We start from the raw sequence: 24317 nt of genomic DNA, 5'->3' as shown, positions 1-24317 counted from the left end.
GAGGGTCCTCTTGACCAGGGACCACTCACCAACATTAGTGGTTACGAATCAGTTTTTGGTCAACTTTAGATTCGGTTTGGTTATTTGGGATGCTGATTCCAAAAATTGCATTGGATAGATCACATCAGCTCTAGTTTCTGATACAGAACGTATGTCATCCAGTAGTCTACATCTGCTCACCCACAGAAAACCATATTTAATAATCTAGAGCTGATATGGTAGTACTAATCATTTGTGGGTAGTCAGCCTCTCCCATCCCAACATCCTTGTTGCCCTGGCACTATATGAGGGTTTCATGAGACCAGTCCCTCTTGTTATTGCGTGGTTTCAAGGCAATGGTGTAGTAATGGTGAGGCCGCAGACAATATTTTCATTCTTGCGTACCACTGGTGGCCCACATACCACAGGTAGGGGAACCACTGATATACATGATAGAAAATGGGTGGCAATGGCCAGAGATGGGAACAAGTTAAATTAGTCTCCTTGAGCATTTCCTAGAGTGCAATTTTTCTGTTTTTGGACCCCTTGGGCCATTTTAGGTCTGGATAAATAAAGGTTATTTGCTCAGCAAGTTTAAAAATTATGACCATCTGCTTATTTTTTATTAATAAAGTCATCTCAAAGGCCTGAAAAAAGAAAAACAAAACAAAACAAAAATTGCCACCCATTCTCCCCTGGTATTTTGAATGGGGGATTGGTTTACTGCTTTATTGCTTTGCTGCCAGTTAGGATTTCTGCACAAATACACACACACACAAACAAACATTTTCTTCTGAGGGTCTAGTGATCCCAGGAAACTGAAAAAACAGCTTTGAAGTTTGTATTTCCATGACCCCAGTGCTAGAATATTAATTAATGTCCCAAAAATGTTTCACTGTACACTACATGGTCAAGTTCTTTTTGAATATGGAAACTTTATAATCTTTATAATTTATAGCACCTCTTTATATGATCTAAATCTAGCTTTAAGCTATGACAATTTAGCCCCATAAGGAAATTCGAAGCTTACTAGAAAGGCAGGCTGACTGTGAAAGAAAAAGAAACTTAAGAAAAGTTTTCTCCTTAAGAGGTATTTTATAAATTTCTGTTCTGATAAAGCTGGCTATCAAAAAAAATGAATATTGAATAAATTGTTCAAAGCTGAAAACTAGGAAATCGGACTAAATCTTTCAGAAACACATTAAAGATCCCTTCTAGCTGACTGCCTTATCAAAGTTATGCACCTAATATGTGATAGAGACGTATTTTTCTCTTGAAGACTAGATATGGAATGTTACCTGGAACTTATGGGACCAGTGCATATTCATTCATGGCATTTATCTATCACAGGTCCCCAAAAATGTTGCACATCAATAAAAGTGTTTCCAACATGAAGCCAAGATAAATAAAATGCTGTAAATAAATAAAGTCTGCCTCTTTTCCACACACAACTGGGAAGTATCTTTCAGGGGAAAAGTTTGAATGTGTTACCTGAGCTGCTTGGTGTGCTTCTGAAAGTAGTAGTCTTGCTGGTTGATATAAACAGAGCTGGAGTAAGACTTCAGCCTTGTCTATCCACAAGTAGGGAAAAGATAGCCCACTTAATTCTTTTTCAGTAATAGGGTTTAGTTGCAAAATCTGTAAAACATTTTAATTCAGAAATTACTCTTTTGAAAAAAAAAGACATTTTGTTAGCATTGCCTTGTATGTCAGTCAGTCTGCAGACTATGCATGAAATAACTCAAATTCTTTCAAATTCTAAAATACAAGAGACAGAACCAATGCGTGTCTGGAAACCACAGCTTACTTATTACACAAGAGGCTTTCAATAAACAATGTTTGTAAAAGCAATGAAGAGTTGAAAGTCAGCAAAATATTTTGAAATGGCTTATCATACTCAGTATATGTAAAATGGTGATAAATCACCTTGTCTTCTGCGACGAAGCATTCTTTTTCGCGTTCCACATCAATTGATTCAGTTTCCTTTTGATAATCTTTTAGGGCATTCTCCTTTTTAAATGCAATCTCTTGCCTAAACCTGCAAAAAGAAGGGAGATTAGCCTATTTTAAAGAAAATATTAACTTAACAGAGAATAATACCTAATGATATAGACCTTTGATAAGGTGAGATGAGCAGAGATTTCACTCACCTGACAAGAAGAGATTTATCAATTATTTTAAAGCAAGACACAAGGCAGGGGTGAGGGGGAGAAGAAAGAAAAAAGAAAGCAAGAAATCAACAGGACTTTTACTGTTCTACTTCCTCCCCAACTCTTGACCAGTTTGAACTCCAGGTGGCAAGAATTAATTTTGGGAGCAGCAGTGAACAAGATAGTGATGTATTGGTTTACTGCTTTACTGCCAGTTAGGATTTCAGCACAAATTAGAGAAACCATAATAGTAAAATCATACTGAATGGACAGACTGTCATATCAGAAAAAGACAAAGCAGCGCGATTGAAAAGACTTGGATTCTGGTTTTTGGCTCTCAGTGGAAAGGGGAAAACTCCGATGCATTCCTTTTTTGCTTTTGGCTTTATCCTTTCTTTGGACTTTTAAAGTGTCTGAAATGGCTAAGTAAGAAATAAGTAACAATAGGAAAGGCAATAGACTCCAATGAAGACAGATGAGAAGATTACAGACTATAGATTAGTACTATGAAAATAAAGAAGAAATATTATGCTCCTGAATAGAATAAAAGGGGCATGTCAAAGCTGACAATAGTCTCAAAACAATCAGACCAAATGAAAACAGGATTGATGATACAAATCTAATAATATAAGATCAACTGAATATTTTAACAGAGAAAATGATAAAAATGAATTTAAAAATAGAAAGGCTAGAAAAAAGGATGGAAATAGGCCAAAGAGAAATAAGGGGGAACAAAAGAAAATCTCATCCATTTCAGAATTAAAAGGCAGACAAGAGAACCAGGAAAAAAATTAACTAAATGAAAGTAAAATAAAAAGAATTCCAAAACTAAATGCAAAAACTAAACTGCAGAAATTTGAAAGGAAACAAAAAGATTTTGCCCTTTGGATAAGAGGCATCCTGGAGGAGATGACAGAAACTGAGCAACTAGTAATGGAATTAATGGCAGATACACTAGGGAAAATGAATGAGGAACTGAAATTTAGTAAAGAGAATGTTTTTCCAACATGCAAATAAACCATGCAAATGGCTTGCTGATAAATTAAAAACATCAAAATTAACATATAATCTCACTGAAACATAATAGAACATATTCAAAATTCAAAATTTTTACTACTAGATGTTGAAAAGGCTTTTGAAAGACTCAATTGGAATTTCATTATGGAAATACTAAAGAATTTAAGATTTGGTGGAAAATGTATCAACAGAATACAAGTAATATACACAGAACAAAAAGCTACAATCAAATCAGTGGAAACATGACAGAAATACTTTTGAATACAGTGAGGCGTGAGACAGGGGGTATGATCTCTCACCCCTATTATTTATACTCACAATAGAAATTTTAGCAAGGAAAGTATGCCAAGATGAAAAATACAAAGTAAAATCATGCAAGTGCTCAAAGAACAGTCATATATTTTGATGCAGAATAACACACCTTCCTTGTTCTATTTCATTAATGTATACTCCACCCACTGTCTTTTCATAATATGATGATGCTTGACAGAGTTTCAAATCTAAACATACACGGGACAGTCTGGGAAAAGAAATAACACAATCCATTACTATGGTAGAAAAATTAAAATACAAATGCTAAATGAAAGTAGATCTGATGGCACTCAGGAAACTTTCTAGAAACAAATTATGTGTAGTTTATAGTGAGGCTTCCTCCCTAACGACGCTTAAAATTTAGAAGATGAAAAACTGCAGATTCAATCAAAAGGGACTTGCTTCTAAGTGCAGACAGAACTGCATTTTCACTTTCAAACTTTAAACTCTTGAGGCATAAATAAAATACTCTGCATTATTAATTAACAGTTTTATATTTACAGCATGGCTTTAAAACTGACATTATTTTGTGCTTTTCAATCTGTAAAAAACCATTATCCACAAGTACTGTATATACTTGATATAAGCCAAGTTTTTCATCCTGTTTTTAGTCTGAAAAAGCCCCTCTCGGCTTATAATCGAGTCAAAGTTATTTATTATTTTACCGAGTTATTAGTATTATTTTATTACATTTATTACTTTATTATTATTATTATTATTATAACATTTACATTACTTTATTATTATTATTATTATTATTACATTTGCTATTTTTCTCTATTTATTATGGTTATTATTATTACATTTATTTTTATACGCCATAATTATTATTATTATAACATTTACATTACTTTATTATTATTATTATTATTATTATTATTATTACATTTGCTATTTTTCTCTATTTATTATGGTTATTATTATTACATTTATTTTTATACGCCATAATTATTGGAAGGATATGTAAACACATTTACATTGAAGAAGGTTAGAGTAATGGTGTAATGGTTTAATCAGAGTTGGATAGTCTTATCTTAAATTACAGTTTTATGTAAATATTCAAAAACATTTAACGTACTGATGCCTCAATTAATGTAATTTTATTGGTATCTATTTTTATTTTGAAATTTACCAGTAGCTGCTGCATTTTCCACCTTTGGCTTATACTCAAGTCAATATGTTTTCCCAGTTTTTTTGTGGTAAAATTAGGTGCCTCAGATTATATTTGGTCAACTTATACTCAAGTATATACGGTAACATTGTTATAATTTATCTATGATTACCCAGAGCATAAGACTGGAACTACATATTCAGTGGCTACTGCATATTTGGAAAGTGCAGCGGACACTTCTCCAAGACTAACAGATCTAGCAATGGATTTAACTGTAAAGTAAGACACTGGAGGAAGGATATGTAACCCTTTCCTTGTTTGACAGGTTTTTTTAGCACTGCAATTCTTCTCACTTTATGCTGTTCCACGCCTTGTAGGAATACTTCACTGTACAAAACAATCTCTGGAAGATGCTTTTACACTAGTCCTACTTAACGTTGTAATCCTCATCTGGTGGTACTGAATCCTCCAAATCCTTGGACATCTATTTCCGTTCTTATCTTCTAAACCTAAAGACATTAAAACTAGAATTTTTTCTAAGCAGAACCTTAAACTATGTCAGTCCAGATCTACTTGGCTTTACTGCAGCCCTACCTCTCCTGCAATGCACATTTCTGGATGTTTCCTGATCACCTCTCAGAGAATTTTAATATTTTTCAGTGGTTTTAATGCAATGAATACAAACCGAAGATGATAGAGATCTGACAGACTTCTGCTTTCTGCAATATCACGAGCAATGATCTCAGATAGTTGGAGAACTGGAACAGTCAAATGAGTACACTGAACTGCTTGTAGCTCCTGAACTAAAAGGTTTAAGTAATACAAAGTGCGTGTCTGAAAATTAAAGGGAAAGCAGATAATGAACACATTGAAATAGTTCTGTGGCAATTCTGCATTCACTGTTCCCCAAAAAAGGTCCACTGGAGTCATATTCTCCAATAGTACACAAAGCTGCTATTTGGGAGAGGTGTGTTTTACACATTCCCTTCTCAAATACCCACCATTACATTCCATCTCTCTCTTAGATACACTGTGGAAATGGATGCGAGATGTTTTTCTGCCCAGCGGAATAGAAGGTCTGACTCTGTCATAAATGGCTTTGAATAGAATCTGCCCTAATATGACTCATAAGCCTTGACAATTGTATTGTCCTTCCAAATTTGAACACGATAAACCTTTTAGCTGGGGTTGAAATGTCAGCAGCACAGCCTTCAATTTCAAAAAACAGATGTTGCTTTTTCTGTCACCTGCTTTCACTAGAAATGATAAACATTAGGGATGTGCGATCCATAAAAAAGTTTCAAAATTCATTACAATAACGAGAGTAATAAAATTTTGTTACTATTCCATTACAGTAATTGAGCATGCCCATAATTAAATTGCTATAATTGGGGAAACTTCAGGGGCTCCTCTCTTCCTCATTTTAAAGTTATTGGAGTGAAACTTCTTACAATGGTAGAACACATTTACCACTGTCAGCCCACCAAATTTCAAAATGTTTCATTTATCCATTGATTTTGGGGGAATTTTCAAAGCTTTTGGGGTTTTTTAAAAAAAAAGCTACAAGAGCTTGTTACTTAGATTTTACACACAATGCACAAAATAACCAGGGCATCAATCCCCAGAATTTTCAGAAAGATTCACATATCTACAGAATTTGGGGGATTTTAAAAAGTTAGATAAAAACAATTTATCCCCAAAATGCAACAACAGCAATCCCCTTGAATGTCTCTCTTTATAACAGATTGGTATTGACCACAATATATGGACTGAACTGGACATGATTTTATCTTGGTGAATGGCTTTTATGTATTTTATCCTATATGTATTTGTTAATTCACTGTTGATGTATGATGTTTTAGATTTTTACTGTTAGCATTGAATTTTTGCTGTCAGCTGGTCTGAGTCCCTCTACGGAGGTAGAGAAGATTGGGATATAAAAGTTTTAAATAAAAAAAATAACATACAACCACATAACTTTAATTTAGCACAGATTTATACTATTACTTATTTACTTTAGTCCTCTTTGCAGATTCCATAATTTTATTTATTATTATTATTAGTCTACTGCCCTCATTGGTACTTTGAGATAATGAGCATTGCATTCTGGGAAATGTAGTTTAGGGCAGGGCCTTTTGCATTCTCTGCCACAGGGGGCCTCACCTTCCCAAACTACATTTAAGGTGGTTGTGTTCTCAGTCTCCCACCCATTAACTTTAGTCTTACACCCAGTGATTACCTTATGGTGATTGGGCCAAAGAAAAAGGATGCGTTTTTAAAGGACGTTATTTTTCTTGACTTTACCAAAGTTGTTTAATACTTATACTGAAAATTAAACTGACCTTGGGAAGCATCCGAATGTTACAGAATTTTAACAATTTTTTTGAGAAACAGCAAGTCGCTTCTTGTGTGAGAGAATTGGCTATCTGCAAGGACGTTGCCCAGAGGACGTCTGGATGTTTGATGTTTGATGTTTTACCATCCTTGTAAGAAGCTCCTCTCATGTCCCCGCATGAGGAGCTGGAGTTGACAGAGGGAGCTTAACCCGCTCTCCCTGGATTCGAATCACTGAGCTGTCGGTCAGCAGTCCTGCTGGCACAAGGGTTTAACCCACTGCGCTACCGGGGACTTTAACAAAAATAATGGTGAGTGTTTCCATTTCTAACCCCCCCCCCCACCTCTCCTGCATGTTTGTAATATCAATTAGTATGCAAAAATTTAACAAATTTGATCCAAAATACAAATAAAAAATGAAATTATGCACACCCCTAATAAACATATGTCTTAATTTAATTGGCCCGTTGCTTTTCAAAACTCACAGACCTGTGACCATCCAAATGTTTGCTTTCCTTATTTTTTTCATGTAATCCATTTTAAGATTTCCATATTTTTCCTCTTCAGATGCATTTAAAGTAAGGTATTTTGCCAGCTCTAACTCAACTATTTTGCCTTACTGCTCAGAAGTAGGTAAAATGTGTCATGGACTGGTCCTACCATTCATCCTGAGAAAGATGGTGGCACAGGACTTTCTCAAATGTCCTATGACACTGGTTGTCAGCTCTGGTTTAGGGAAACCTAAGTCCTCCAAATTGCTTCTTCTAAGAGGTTCAGTACAGGTAAGCTGAAAAATAGTGCAACCAAACTGAGGGTAGTATTGTTTATATAATTTGCTCATCTCCTACATAACATTTTTGCCATAGTAAACCTGTCCTTTTATATGAAGTGAATCTTATACAGTCCACAGTAAAATCTCCTTAAGACATTTTCATGTTACTCACAGGTGCTAAAATGGTTTCCCTGTTCACAGCACAGCCACTTGAGTCCTGTTTGAAGGCTTCTCTAACTTCTTCAGGGCATTCATAATTAGCCCATTCTTCCACACTTGCTGGTAAGGCTTCAATTGGTCCTTTCCGTTTAGATTTCTCCTTAATAGCTGACTGGGCCTGTTTGCCGTCTTTTGAAGTCTTATCTTTTTTAGGAGGAGTTGTTGGCGAAGTCTTTAGAAAAAAGAAAGGGTAAAAAAAACCCCAATTTGTATGTTTGTACTGTACAGTAGAACAGTGGTAGACAAAATTTTCTATATCACATGCACACATCCTACATCCAAATATATCTTATTGTCCCATTGATTTTAACAAAACTCTAGGTCATGGTAATAGACCTCTCTCTGGTAATTGGGTATAGCTTAAAATATTTTTTTTATTTGAAAACGTATTTTGTTTCATTTACATTGTATTAAAATACCTGTTTGGCCTCTTTTGAGGATTTATCTTTTTTAGGAGGAGTTGTAGGTGAATTCTTACCAGGAGCAGGCTTCAAAAAAAAAAAAAAAAAAAAAAAAAAGAGGAAAAAAAAGAAAAAAAAGAGGAAAACAAAACATTAATACATTTTTAACTATACATTACATTGTTATATCATACATATTCCTCCACATCTAAAACTTCAATATTTCTTCAGTAGAATTAATAAAAAAACTCTTGAGGAACTGAGGCTGGATTTACACTGTCATATAATACAGTTTGGAACTTCTTTATATAGTCAGGGCTGACCCCTACAATGCAGTTTAACTGCATTATATGGGTCTACATTGACCATATAATGCTATTTCAAACTGCATTATATGGTGGTGTGGATCTAGCCTCAGTGTACAGCATCTTGGGTTTCTACCAGCCAATTGCCAAAGATGAATGCAAGTCATGTTGTCATTAGATCTAGCATGGAGCCCCCGGTGGCGCAGTGGGTTAAACCCCTGTGCCGGCAGGACTGAAGACCGACAGGTCGCAGGTTCAAATCCGAGGAGAGGCGGATGTCCTCCCTCTATCAGCTCCAGCTCCTCATACGGGGACATGAGAGAAGCCTCCCACAAGGATGATAAAAACATCAAATCATCCGGGCGTCCCCTGGGCAACGTCCTTGCAGACAGCCAATTCTCTCACACCAGAAGCGACTTGCAGTTTCTCAAGTCGCTCCTGACACGACAAAAAAAATTAGATCTAGCAAACAAAATTCAACTTAGATGATTTGTGAAAATATAACATGCAATTCTAACGATATTTATATTTAAGTCTCATTAGTCTACACCTACAGCAGATCAACTGAATCAGTGGATTTATTACATACATTCTAACATGCTGTTCAGCAATTGATTTGATGGGTCTATTCTGGCATGGAATAGCAACTGAATTTAAACCATTGTTTTCAAGACAGTTTAAATACAAGGAAGCATTCTTACGCTCATAGGTTTGGGCTGTCTAATCACCTTCCCAGGGAAAAAAGAAGGAATGCTTTTTTACTCAAATGATCATGATCTACCTAGCTGTTGTAATTCTTCACTTGATAGATACTTCTGACCATGTGAGCAAGGAAAAGGGGAAGAAGAATGGTAGCACTGGAGGAACTAAGCCTGAGAGGGTTGATCAAAGCTATAGCCCAACATTTGGAGAATTATGTGGTTCCCAAAGCTTCTATACTAGCCCTCCAGTTACTATACACCTAAGAGTAACAGGAGGGCCATGATTTTCTATCCCTAGATCACGGAAATTCAAGGAATGATTATTTGACAGCATAAATAGCTTAATTTATTACAAGAATAAAATTTTATATGAAAACCATTTGTGGGAGAAAAATGCAAGATTTTTAATTTTAAGAACCATTTAAGAACCATCTTACTTGCTTTGTGTCTTTTTTCCCTTTTGATTTTGGACTACCAATTGTAGTGGGTGAAACTCTGGGCGATGCTTTTAAAATAGATCCTGCTGTTGCCAATGATATCTGAAAGAATAATCATAATTGTGTTTTTCCCTCACAGTAAGAGAGTACAAAAAGCATTAAGGGAAAATACATAATAAGAAATTTGTCAGTGAAAAAGACATGTGAGGAGAATTTTACACATATGCTAATAATAATCATAATCTTCATTTACATTAATGAACTCAAAGTTACGAATTCATAGCTTAGATCTTAAGATATGCTAACCTATGGATGTTCACAGAAGGAAAGTTTCTTGTCCTGATCAGTCTTGGAATAGCTTCCTCAACAACAACAACATACTTTATTTATATTCTGCCCTATCTCCCTGAGAGGACTCAGGGCAGGTTAAAGTGCACATATATGGCCAACATTCAATGCCGTTATACAATTAACAAAGACTGACTGTACATAAACAGAGGTAGAGGCTTCCCATCTTTTTCCATCTCCAGCATCTGGAGGCTGTGCTTGACTCCGGCCACAGGGGCGAGTGGGGTGGGGGTGCTCTCACTCCATCTTCCATGCCAAGGAGCTTTGTTGTCTTTAGATGCTCTCACAATTGAATTTCCGGCATGTCCACATGAGCTCCTTTCATTACCTCCCCGCCAAAACAGTAGCTATTTATCTACTCACATTACTGTTTTTGAACTGCTAGGCGAGCAGAAGCTGGGCTCACCCCAACCTGGGCTTGAACTGTCAACCTTTCAATCTGCAAGATTTTCTGCAGCTGGCAGTTTAACCCACTGTGTTAAAGCCCAGCCCTAATCATACAATGTGGTTTGATGGTTCTTGGAAGAGAAGGCAAAAACAAGAAAGTTTGCCTTTTCTCCACATAATGTTAACTTACATTGAAAAGCAAGCAAGACTTGAGCTGATCCTCTCTCCCTATCTGGTAAACTTGAAAATGCAATATTTGTCCCTTTTTAAACAAGACCATGGAAGAAGACCTGAGGCCTCAAAAGGATTGCTATGTATAACAATGGTAGTGACCCAATTAGCAATATCCCACCTCTTGACCCCAACAACCTGGGATATCCCACCAAGTGTCCCCAATTATGACAAACAATGGAGTGACAGTAGGCAGAATTTGCCTCAGGCACACTCACACATAAGATAGAGGACAAAAGGCAAACAACAAGGCTTGGCCCAAGGCAAGGCCATGAGGGAATCAGTGAACACACACACACTCTCACTCACAGAAAGCCAGTCAATGGAAAACCTCTACTGTATATTATATTTTGCCTTTGCCACCTCCAATTATTTATTAAAGATTACTTTCGCTGCCACAAATTTATTATTTTCTTAGACCAGTTCCTTTAATGGGAGTTTCATAAAGCCACACAAAGACTTCAGTTGGAATAAATCAGGAATGCTGTTTATTTAGAACAGTAAATACGCTTAATGGTTGCAATTAACTTGTCAGGTGTTTCTTCAATACAGAAGATGATACTTACATTCTTGAGTTTCTTTAAACAAAGTTCCACACACAGAGATTCCAACAGGGATCCTTTAAAACCTTCTGAATTCTCCCTTCCTTCCTTCCTTCCTTCACAGCATTCTACACACTATAGAGGCCTAATATTTATTATTCCTCAAAGAGATTTCTTTCCTATAACCCAAAACAGTTCCCAAATTCCTTCCTTCCTCTTCACTATCAGTTTCCTAACTCCTTCTTCCATCCCAATCTCCTAACCAATCTTAAAATGGCTGCTGTCTTCTTCTCTTTTTGGCTCTGGCTCCGCTCATCTCCAGCTACTGAGCTTTTCCCTCCAATTTTATCAGGCAATTAGGCTGTTCTCCTGCCTTAGAGACTGCTTAGATTATTCCACCTCTCTGCACTGCCTAGCTCCAGCAAGCTAGGCCTGGCTTCTGCCCTTTAAACTAATCCTTTACACGCCAACCCTTTAGGGTAGGCCAATCCACTACACTATGCACTATATAATACCTTATACTTTTTGTTTATATTTCCACATATACTGTATTGATATCTTCTACCTATATAATATGCTATGCACTATATAACTGTTGTAGTTCAGCATGTTGCTCAAGTTGCTACTCCTAGTAGCAGGGAGAACGGGTCTCCTTTAGAGTCAGAAGGGGAACAGCAGCGTCAGCACATTAGAGAAATCATTATGGCTCCAAGCGATACTGACACGTTCCCAGGTTTCTCTGATTGGGAGATGGGGGATGGGGAAGGGAGCAGAGGTGTAAAGAGGGCTGCTCGTGAGCCAGAGTCTGAAGGGGAATTACAAAGGAAGCGTATTCGGGAAATACTTTGTGCACCAACAGAGGATGAAGATTTCTTTGGGTTTGAAAGGAGTTCTGGGACTGGGAGTGACATGGAAGATGATGAGGAGTTAAATTGGACCCGTGTGCAAAACATAAGGGATATCTGTAACCAGCCCACCTCTAGTGAGGAATTTGAGGGGTTCACTGAAGATTGGCAGCCAGGGGACTCTTGGCAGGATCTGAATCCTGATCATCGTTGGCAGAGGTGGAGGGATGGGCATTCAGCTGCAGGCTTGGGAGCAGCTGGGAGTGATGATGAGAAGGTGGGGAGCTCATCAAGCTCTGAAGACGAATTGTAAGATAAAAGGGGGTTAAGTTTGAATTGCAAATCGCAGAAGGCAAAGTGTCTTCTTGGGGACATAATTCTTTGTACCTGCCAACTTTCCACCTTGAGTCCTGGGCTATAGCTTCGTGTGTTCCTGTGCTCCTGTTTCCTGGGTGACTTCAACGTTCCAGCTTTGCTTCTCTACGGAATTCACTATGGACTGGTTTGACTTCGCTTTTGGACTTCTGGACTTTGTTTGCTAATATCTTTGTGACTTTAACAACTTTCAGTTTTGAAACAACGTTTTCTCAACTTTAAAGACTGTGTTCTTGCTACATTTTTATTTTTAAGCAATTTGCTTCATCTTTAGTTTAATCCGGATTAAGAGGCAGCGCTATAATCCGGATTATATTTTTGTTTCTCCTATTGACTTGTTTTTGGTGCCAAATTGCTCCAGCAGACCTTAGCACTGTAGTTAAGTGCTTTTTAGGTCCTTTTGTTTGCAATAAACCTGTGTTTGAACCTTTAATCTGTGTCTGGTGTGGTTTAAGGCTTCTGGGTTCTGACAATAACATTTTATACTTTTTGTTTACACTGTCATATATGCTGTATCACTATCCCACCTCCAAACAGGAGTTCACATTTTACAGGAACTTTCTAAGAAAAAGGTTTTTTCTAGTCTAAAATACAACTCAGTCCAATTGACAACTATAATATCATGGTGTTGCTAACTATATGACAGATTAGGGTAAAAAATCACTTGTGTCATAAAAACATTTCCTAGTAAAGAGGGTATTCCTTGGATGGTTGTAATTTCCAACTTTTAAAAAATTCTGAACAGTTGGTTAATTGACAAATTTAATATAATCAATTTTATGTCTCTTAAAATTATTAGCTCATGCAGCAAAATGTTCTAACTAATGTAGAAAACAACAGCTGACATCAGTGTTGTTATGAAGTAAAAATTATGGGTTGGAAATTTGTGATTGTATATAGGGCATCTGAGAGGATGGGAAAAGAGGAAAATGATGGTGTTTGAGTCAAGAGAGTTACTAATTAATTACCGTATATACTCAAGTATAAGCTGACCTGAATATAAGCCGAGGCACCCAATTTTACCACAAAAAACTGGGAAAACTGGGACTCGAGTATAAACCTATGGTGGGAAATGCAGCAGCTACTGGTAAAATTTCAAAATAAAAAATAGATACCAATAAAATTACATTAATTGAGGCATACAGCTTTGTCTCTCCTCTCGGCACAGCAACCCAGGCCACGCCAGGCAACTTCCTCTCCTCCTCTCTCGGCACAGAGATCCAGCTGGTTTGCTGTGCTGAAAGAAGAGGAGGAACGCAGCTGGCAGAAGCTCCACAAAGGGCTTCCTTCAACCACACGCCTTCGCGCCAGGACCCTCACTCGTGTATAAGCTGAGTGGGCCTTTTTCAGCGTAAAATTGTGCTGAAAAGCTAGGCTTATACTCAGGTATATAAATAATTATTTTTATTTGTACCCTGCTTTCTCTCTTTAAGAAGAGTCAAATATATTTCATGACATCGTGAGCTTCAGGAGACAGCTGGATCTGTTTGGCTCAAAAGTTTTTCTGAAGTCCTTCTGGTAATGTCCCCTGAAACACTGAGTTCATGAAGTAGCAGGAGAAACTCCACTGTGTTAGCACTGTGGGCTAATTGTCAAGGATTCAGTATGATCAAAATTATACACAGTTTAATAGAACATGTTTAAAGCTATGATCTTGAAAATTTTGTTGACAATACTATCTATTAAAATGATGACAGCTATAGCTACATTTACCAAAATGACCAGAGAAACATGGAGAATATAGTCCTGATCTAAACCAATTTGAAGGATTGTGTATATTTGAATGTTTCTACCACTCCTGTTCAAACTAGCACTATTCTGCATTTTTGTTGTTGTTTATTTGTTCAGTCACTTTCGACTCTTTATGACCTCATGGACCAGCCCACACCAGAGCTCCCTGTCGGCCATGGCCACCCCCAGCTCCTTCAAGGTCAAGCCAGTAATTTCAAGGATAACATCCATCCATCTTGCCCTTGGCTGGCCCCTCTTCCTTTTTCCTTCCATTTCCCCCAGTCTCATTATCTTCTCTAAGCTTTCTGCATCCTACAGCTTTCTAAATGTTTAAGTTGTTTATTTTTGAAAAATAATGTGCACTTCTTTGGGAAAAGCATTTGTATTAAAGCCCAGCAAAGAATTACATACAATTAAAATTCATGTTCATCAAAAACTATACAATAATTATTCTTTTCAAATGACCTTTGTTATTACTGAATGCTACTAGTTCAAGCATTGGTTTATAAAAAATTCACACAGCACCTTGAACAATCTGCCAAATACATGTATTAATCTTCTCACCTGCCACATGCGCATCAAGAATGTATACGCCATCAAACAGTGCTGCTCATGGAAAGGGGAATCGTGGCCAGAAATGACTGCCATTACAGTATGAGCTCTAACCAAAGCTTCCAACTGCTTTATGTATTTTATATCTTTGATCATAATTCGGCCTCTTGAATCTACAGTCAGAAGTAACAATGAATAATGTTGTAGGAAAATGGTAGTGATATACAAAATACCAGAGTAAGCACTGTGGATATATTGGTTGTATTAATAATAACATGAATTATTTTTCTTTGTTATCTAATTCAGGAGATTATTATTCTCTAAATCCAATTTTGAAATATAATGATAATAAGAAGCAACAATGTAAGTATTTTGTTTGGTTTTTTCCTTATTAAAAATTGAGCAGTCATGCTACAACTGGCCAAAAGGTTGACATAGCAAATTCTAAGACTGAATATGCACAACTGCAAGATTGGGAATCATGTAGCCATCCAAATGTTCATAGAGGACACCTCCAGAATTTCTCAACATTGCTTATCCTGAATGAAACTGACTGGAGTTGCAGTCCTGAAATATCTGGCAGGATACATTATTCCCATTCATTCCCACCCATGAAAATGAAGACAAGTAATAGGGCAGCTCCAGAAGAAACCAAAGTTAAAAGATATCCCTGCCACAAAAATAACAGAACATGCAATGAAGCGGAACACTGCAATAATTGATTTAAGACCTTTTGTTGAATTATGTACCTTCATCCTCAGGGCTATTTCTGACAGGTTTGAGGTACAACAATATATTTATTGCCCAGTCCAGATGTTTAATCGCTTCATCAAGAGGAAATTCGTTGCAAAATAGCCATTCAGCAAAGTCAATCAAATTATGCACCTTCTTTAATTCAAATTCTTTGTTCTGTATAAAAACCATAATGCATTATTAGGCTTGTGGGAGGGAAAAGAAAAATGGTACATCTGAAACAAACAGCTGTCCATCCCAACTAGCAGAGGTTAGGAAGTCGTTATTCCTTGGCCACGGATTCTCCTCTCCTCCCCAGACAAAGCCAGAAATTCAGAAAATTACACTACTAAAAATAAAAAAATAAAAAAAATTACACTACTAATGTTATCTTTAAAAATGAGAAATATACATACCTGCAAAACTTCAATTGCATTTTGGTAACAAGTTAACTGTCCCACAATATCTGGGGACACTGATGCCAGTCGATGCCACATATGTGACAAGTAGTCTTCACTTTCATCTCTGAATTTCTGTATTTCCATGATATAATTACGCCCAAGTCTTGCCTTTACCATTACCATATGTTTAAAAATTGGACTATGTGAAAGAATTTGACAGAGTTGATGTTAGATTTAATATAGTAAGTTCAAGTGATATTTTAATGTTGTTGTTTTAAATGACACACAAACTGTTTATTCATCTGTCATGAAAAATAATCCAAACAACCATTACTCCAAAAACAAATGGTCTTCCAGATTTTAGTCTTATAGCAATTAGAAATAATAATAATTATTTTTAATGGCAGGAAGGTTGCACTTAATGCACCTCCTGGTATCTTCCAACTGTTTTGTTCTATTTTGCTTTTGAAATGTAAATTCATTGTATCATTGCTAACAAAGGAAATCATGTCAGAAGTGACTTGAAAAACTCAAGTCATTTCCGTGTGAACCCCCAGTGGCACAATGAGTTAAACCCTTGTGCCAGCAGGACTGATGATTGAAAGGTCAGCGGTGTGCATCCGGGGAGTAGAGTGAGCTCTCGTCTGTCAGCTCCAGCTTCTCATGCGGGGACATGAGAGAAGCCTCCCATAAGATGGTAAAACATGGGGTTGTCCCCTGGGCAACGTTCTTGCAGACAGCCAATTCTCTCACACCAGAAGCGACTTGCAGTTTCTCAAGTCGCTCCTGACACAAAAAAAAAATCAAAGGAAATGTTCTCATCAGCTAATACAGAAGAAGAAAGGCTAGTCTAAGGAAAAACAAAGTGACTATTTACTAGTTCCTCATTATCTTACTGATCACATCATACTAGCATTGATGCTAATTTGCTTCCAATATTGGTATCTGAGATAGCCATAACATGACGTGAGGAGAGAATGCTTCTGGAACAGCCCAAAAAACTCACAGCAACCCACAACCCATTCTCTGTTTGTTTAAATCACAAGAATATTCCAAAGAACTTACAGCCTGTGTTTTGTTCTAGGGAGAGTCTGAATTGCTTCATCTAACACTTTGAGGCCTCCTTCCCAGTCATTTTTATCAGCATACACTTGGAACAGTAACACGTGCAAGAATGTCCTTAAAGTCAAGTCTTCATCAGCACCTTTAAAAGAATTTAAAATAAAACATAAACATGGCAAAACCAATCTACTTACCTAATTAAAAATAAAAGAACTTATTGCAATCAAACGATCCAAAGATACCTGGAAAGAAATGTCCATCAGGCAAACTGCTGCTTTGAAAATCTATTGTAGCCCATTGATGCAAATCCAACATATGTTCTGCTTCCTAAATGATGTGGTACACAGTGGCAGGGAAAAGAGAAGAGGAACATTTTAACTGTCATTAAAACATTTCTGAAACAGTATGGAGACATGATTGACTTTTGAGGGAATCAGGGTCAACATGTCATTCATGTCTTCATTTGGGTTGGGTTACCAGCTCCTTAATGATCCACAAACAGACTAATGCTAACTGAATAGAATGTTCTTTATTTGTGATTTAAATTGATTTAAATCACATAGAACTTATTTATATCTTGGTAGAAATCTGTAAGACTTAAATCAAACCAACTCTGCTATTGAGCAAAAAGGAGCTGCATCTATGAATGAATAAGACAGTATTAGGTCTTTTGGTTACTAATTTTGGAGTCAAAACTCAACCACAGGTCACATAAAACAATACACTACCTGCTTATTTTTGGATTCTGATGCTTTAATGATGCTCTTGAGAATGATCTCAGTGGGCATTTTGAGCTGTTGCCTGTCTGCTGAGGAACCAATGAAAGGTAAGCAAGCATTCCAGAAATGTCTACCTGCGATCATGGCAAGATCAATATCACCAGCTTCTCCTGCATATCTAGACAAGCAAAACACAGCAATACACCTGTCATTATGTCTCCTCATAGTAAAGACTGCACACATGACAGGGGATAACAATGTCAGTCAATCACTTCCTGAGTGATAATAGAACAGACTCCCCCTTGATCACAGTTGCATAAGTGGGCTGGGGAACTTTCACGGTCTCTATATGGACTAAATGATATGTAGGCACCATGTTTACAAGCAGCCATGAAAATGTAACTCTTGGTTACACATTTGTAACTGACCAACAGGATTCCTGTGGGAAAACAAATTTAGTGAAAAAGTCTGGAAATTGCCAATAATTTTGCAGATTTTCTCCATTTTCTTTAAAAAGATGGCTTCCTTTTTGACAGGTCCTCTTTTAACTGAGGATGAGAAAATGTATGGGTATTCATGCAACATACCTTGCACTTTCCACAAAGGATTTTGATGCTACAGCACGCAAATGTTTCTTGCCAGCCAAATTTTCCATCATACTTTTCCCTTGTGTACAAGCAGCAATGCTTAGCATTTCATGTCTTGCTGCGTAGTCACTCCTGTATAAAAAGCCCAAGGTGTTGACAGGGGAAGTATAATATTAGAGACAGAGAAACGGATGTCGACTACCTTTGCAAGCAAAGAATACTTCTGTTTCCAGTGGTGAGTTCAGAAATGGGAATGAGAGGTTCCTACTTACCGTGGATGGTCATTCATCAAATTGCCAACATGATCAAGATAGGAATCTCAAACTATTCCGAAGTATTGCAGCTTTTCTTGCTAACACACTCTCCCCTCAATTTGATTATATAGCCTTGCTAACCATTAAAAACATTGAACAGCGATAGAACAGAAATGGCAGATTTTCATATATTTCTTCAATTGTAACATGCTGTCCATTGTAAGGCACATCCTAATTTCACTGTCACCACCACTAACAGAAATACCTAAGATGCATCCCCTTTAAAGAGATGTATTGTTTATATTGGAAAAAGTGTGTCTTAGAACTGAAGAAATACAATCTCTTTCTCTTACTACCATTTTAACTTCCTACAAATATCCTGTTATTTATTGGATTCTCTCCCCTGAGAATCAAGTAGGTTTTAAAACATTTTTGACAGAGGCATTTGAATGCTGCATGGGAATCTGCTACAACTTGCTAGCCTTCTGTTTTTCCTGGAGGCTCTCTTGACCTGAATTGCCACTTGTATTTAAACACAACATTAGGATCGTCCTTAACAACTCCTTAAAATGCTCAACCTCAAACAACCTGCTGCTATCCGTTTCTTTACCTGCTTCCTCCTCAGAATTCTCTTTATTTTCACTATCGAACTCCTCTGTGACATTTTGAGAAGCTGTATCTAAATCCGCACAAGTTATATTCAGAAACTGGATTGTGTGGATGAACAGAATTGTGTGGATCAACCAAATGCTTTTCTTCAGATTTCAAAGCCTTTGTATAAAAAATGTCAATGCCTTCCTTTAACTCTTTAACATTAACATGTTGCATCGGTTCAATCAGATCTGATTGAATTTTATTACTCACGTGAAATTAGTGATGATACTAACATTAAATAATGTACCAATCAAACTGATCTATCAAATCATTAAATTTTTAAAATGACTAAATTTACCTAAATTTGATAAATGTATTGTATTTAATAATGTTTGACTACATAATATTTGATATTCCACCAATATTGGGAAAATTACATTGCTGAACTCTATATATCAAGCTGATATTTTTGTTCCCTTCAAAATTTCTTCCCCTTAAAATGAGTATAAGTCATTCCAATATTTCCAAGTATTTTCTAATCTTTCCCTTGTACCAACCCCTTTTCTTTGCTGCTTTTGATTTGTTGACTTGTCCTGTATGTTAATCAGGGTCCATCCTCCCATTTGACTGTTCCTTATTGGCTCTCCATCTTTCCTGGATTGGACCCTCCTTCCTGAGTGAAATCTTGCAACTTGGCATCCAGGAGTTGTGTGTGTACTAACAAGTTTTACAAGTCTATTTAAGTTTTGAAATGGACTTATTTTTCTCATTTCCAATCTCACCACTCTGTTCTGGCTCTGCTTCTTTTGGTTTTAATTGTGCTGCTTGCTGCTGTGGAGACAAATTCTCATTTTCACTCTCACTGGAGATAATAAATATATTTTTAATAGCAACTCCACTTCTAACCCAGAGACCTTTTGTTTAAGTGGCAATTGAATTCTTATATTAGCCACATTACGCCTCTCACCCTCTGTGACCTCCAGACTTGTAGTCTTAATGAAATTAATTCATTGACCGTTTGTTGCCTCCTCTTCTCAGAAGGCAAGTGGGTATCATTTGATAGACTATCCACTTCAGTCTGCTTTCCTCATCCTGCTTCAAAAGTCATGACCCACCTAACTGCATTGAGCCTGTCTCAATTGTTGAAAATTAATTTAAATTGGAAACATGTTAAAGAAGGCAAGAAAGGGAAAATCCAACTGTTGGCAAGACAGGGTTTTAAAAACTGATGGAAGAGTGCTTTGAAGACAATGGCTGCAATAGTTTGGAGATTCCTACCTTGACCAGCTTGGTCCATGTGTTAAGGATTGCTCCTTTGGAGAATGTCTGAACTTGACAAGGTTTTAAATATTCAGACTTTGTTCTATCAATGATATATTGTTCTCTAACCATGAAAATAACAATAATTAAAATACCTTTTAATATATATCATAAAATACCTCTATCTATAAACTACTTGCATATACTCAAGTATAAGCCAACTCAAATATAACCCAAGACACCTAATTTTAACTACAAAAAACTGGGAAAACTTGTTGACTCGAGTATAAGCCGAGGGTGGGAAATGCAGCAGCTGCTTGTAAATTTCAAGCACAGATACCTGTTGCTGTGCCGAAAGGGGAGGAGAACACAGCTGGTAGAAGCCCTACAAAGGACTTATTTCAGCCCCATGCCTTCCTGCCAGGACCCTCACTCGAGTATCAGCTGAGGAGGCCCCTTTCAGTATAAAAATGTGTTGAAAAACTAGGGTTTTTGTTAGGTTCCCCATATAAAAAGACAGACAACAAACCTATACTTGAAAGGGACTGATTAGGGGTATTAGTACTCAGTCCTGTCAGACACACATATACAACAGGATGCAGAAAGACTTGGAAGAGTGCAATTAAATGAGAAATACTTTAATAAGAACCCCGCATAACCTCAGGATCCCTATAGTCCTCCACATGACGCGGCGATGAGGAATGGACAATTTTGCCTTAAAACAAGTCATAGTTCAATATTTCATGCAAAATAGTTGTGGTCACATTAATTGTGGTTTCAGAGCAAGCTAGGATGTGAAACTGTAACTCACGGTAATGTGGGAATTTGTTTTATCAAAACCAATACTTATTCTTAATAGTACAAATTGATTTCCCATTAAAAGAGAAATGCGTGTAAGCAATCTCCAATACTGTAAGAAGCATTATCAAATAGAAACAAAATACATTTTATTTATTTTAGAAAAAAGGTCCTATATTGTTACACGCTTTTTTTCAGCGCTTAATAGTCACACCCCCTTTTTTCAACCATAAAATATTTGTTTTAGATCCTCTAATGCTGATGGTTTGGAAAGCCTTGCTGATCTTGCTCTGCAGGAATGGAGGACAGATGCTATGTTACTGGAAATGACAACCGGAATGAATTATGACTACGAGATTGACTATGATTCCATAATGTGACGGAGCGGATTTTTAGTGTAATTTAGATGTTATGTATTAGTGATGTTAGTTGTTGTTCTGATTTCTTTGTAAAGTGTCTTTTTTGTACTGTACACCGCCGCGAGTCGCCCTAGGGCTGAGAGCGGCGGTTAATAAATGCAAGAAATAAATAAATAAATAAATAAATAAATGATGGATGTGCAAAGGGAACACCGAGATGGACAATCAGGTACAAGTGAGGAAAGAACTTCAAATATCTAATCAAGAGCTGTCTAGTGCACACTGCAGACCAAAACATGACCATCTCAAATACAGAGGAGAGTTGTGGAAAGAGCAAGTGTCTACTTGCACTTTTAAAATGGTACAACTATGCATGCAAGCATAGTGACACTGCTGGAGTCAGTCTTTTGAGTTCTAACATTACAGTGGCAACTATTTAGAAGTAGAAAATGAATTCCATCTTATTATAATAATGACTTAGAGAATGCAGAATGAGGATAATAATCAATTTCGATGAATGCAAGTGCCATTTGTAAAGGGCACAACCCACTGGGCAAATTATGGTGCTCAAACTACTGTATATTGTTGTGTATATGTCAACCACATGTAGAAGTTGAAGCCAGGGTTGGGGGCCAAAATTATGAATTTTGATATGACCGATGGATATGTCAAGGGTCATTCTGTGGAGAGACAAAAGCACCAATATGGCCTCAAAGAGCCAGTCGCCCTGGCCAAATTCCCTATTTGTTTTGGAGTGAGCAAAAGGGACACACATAAAGTAAAAATAATAGTAAATATGTTCTAAAAATGTAAAATTAATAAATTTGAATTAGAAAATGCATTTGAGGAGAGAAACTGGTGAGTTGGTGAGCTTAAAAATGGGCCAAGATTAAATTTCTACTTTCTGCCTTTTAATCTATCTATTAGGCCCAAATCTGAAATAAAACCCACAAAAGCCACATAAAGCTTCATTTTAGTTTAATCAGGGTTTATTTGAATCAAACATGTTGTTTAAGGCTACGACCTCCTTGTTGCCAATTTAAAATTTCAATTAATAAATTTCCACATGAAAGTTGCAAACAACGTTCTGTCATGTATTTTCACCAAGAATCTAGTTTTACTCTTTTTTAAAATGAGTACAATGCAATAATAATTATGGCCACTAGAGGTCAGTGAAGTTCTGTTTAATATATTGGAAGACCATTCTGAAAATATTTAATTCATCCACCCACCCTAATATTGACCTTTCAGTAAAAATTCATAATGAATTATATTTATAAATAGCATTCGTATTCACCATTAGCATTACCATTTACCATTAAATGTGAATCTTAAAAGATAAGATGTTATTCTCATTCATTAGATCTGGAAATGGGATTTTGAACTCTTTTCACTAATTTAAAAAAAAAAAACCAAACAAAATGCTGTAGGTACAAAACACAGCTTATCTGAAAGATGTAAATAATGCAGGATCTATTCCAGCACAATTTCCATGTATAATCTGGAACCTCTTTTTTTCTTACCTGAAATCACAAAGCCTAGGACTTCTGGCTGAAGATATTTTGTTATCTGAAATAAACAATGGCCAAAGCATATCATAGAATTGTGCTGGAGAACCTATAGATGCCAAGAGAAGGCCTCCAACATAACTATGGGCCCTTCTACATTGCCATATAACCCAGATTTTCAATGGTATATGCTTTGAACTGGATTATATGAGTCTACACTGCCATATAATCCAAAGCAGATAATCTGGATTTTATATGACAGTACAGAAGGAGCCTATGATCAACTTCTGACAGAACTATCAGCTGAGCCTCCAGTAGAAGCTGGTCATAGAATTGTTCTGGAGGCCTAGACCGAATACTTCTCTAAGCATCACTAGATCTTCCTTCAGTGGAACTCTATGGTATTCCAAGTTCTTAGCATATAACCAAAACTGTATTCAATGAGTTCATGCACTTTGGGGGGGGGGGGGGGGAAGGATACTGTAATTTTTAAAAATGACTATTCAACAATGAATGCTGTAACATACCATATTACAGCATTCATTGTTGAATAATTATTTTTAAAAATTACAGTGGTATATTGTTCTACAAAAGCTTCCCAAATGCTACAAAAATACATCAAATAAATGCTGAAAATGTGGTATCCAGTCAGGCATGTTTTTCCACATGTGGTGGACATGCAATGCTGAAAAAAAAAAAAACCACCGGAGAGAAAAAGAACATTCAGAAAATGCTAGATATAAAAATTAAAATGAAATGTATTTTTTTTCCTTTTGGGAATGTTGGATATAGAAAATGAAAAAATAAAAAGATACTCTTTAATTATCTAGTAACAGCAGCAAGAATATTCTATGCTAGAAACTGGATAATGAAAGAAACACCCTTGATTGAACAATGGTTAACCAAAATAATGGAGATCATGAACATGGATAGACGTACTCACTTGATGTCAACACACCAAGGAAAACCAAACGGACTGGTAATTAATTAAAGATTATTTGAAGCAAGAAAAGACGAAAATAATATTATAAATCAAAAAGAGGATTCAAGAATGCAGTTGTTTCACAAGAAGATGGGGGTAAATTGTAGGGGTGATAAGGAAATATGATGTATATATTCAGTTTTATCAGTTGTATCACATCTTATCATATTTACTGTATTGTTATAAGTGTCTTATTTTATCTTACTACATAGAGTGCAACCAAGTCTTATCAAGCCTTGTTGTTTTGTTTGATATTGTGATATGGCCTAAGGGCTAATCAATAAAATTACTACTACCAGAAGAAGACAAGGA

The 24317-nt window shown here is 36.5% G+C and overlaps 1 protein-coding gene across 1 annotated transcript in view; it reads right to left on the bottom strand.

Annotated features, from left to right (window-relative positions):
* CFAP46 (cilia and flagella associated protein 46) overlaps positions 1-24317 on the bottom strand; it is a 114685-nt gene that overhangs the window by 38295 nt on the left and 52073 nt on the right. The window contains exons 24-37 of the mRNA XM_067465754.1: positions 18251-18382; positions 17673-17841; positions 17187-17271; positions 16948-17086; positions 15898-16081; positions 15499-15658; positions 14762-14922; positions 9739-9840; positions 8314-8382; positions 7848-8066; positions 5255-5403; positions 3568-3666; positions 1906-2017; positions 1471-1617 (exon numbers count right to left, since the gene is read on the bottom strand). Coding sequence (XP_067321855.1) covers positions 1471-1617; positions 1906-2017; positions 3568-3666; positions 5255-5403; positions 7848-8066; positions 8314-8382; positions 9739-9840; positions 14762-14922; positions 15499-15658; positions 15898-16081; positions 16948-17086; positions 17187-17271; positions 17673-17841; positions 18251-18382 — 1927 coding nt within the window. The remainder of the gene's footprint in view (positions 1-1470; positions 1618-1905; positions 2018-3567; positions 3667-5254; positions 5404-7847; positions 8067-8313; positions 8383-9738; positions 9841-14761; positions 14923-15498; positions 15659-15897; positions 16082-16947; positions 17087-17186; positions 17272-17672; positions 17842-18250; positions 18383-24317) is intronic.

Source organism: Anolis sagrei, chromosome 3 (genome assembly GCF_037176765.1).
Source record: "Anolis sagrei isolate rAnoSag1 chromosome 3, rAnoSag1.mat, whole genome shotgun sequence".
NCBI classification, from domain to species: domain Eukaryota; kingdom Metazoa; phylum Chordata; class Lepidosauria; order Squamata; family Dactyloidae; genus Anolis; species Anolis sagrei.
This window is presented reverse-complemented; position numbering and strand designations above follow the sequence as displayed.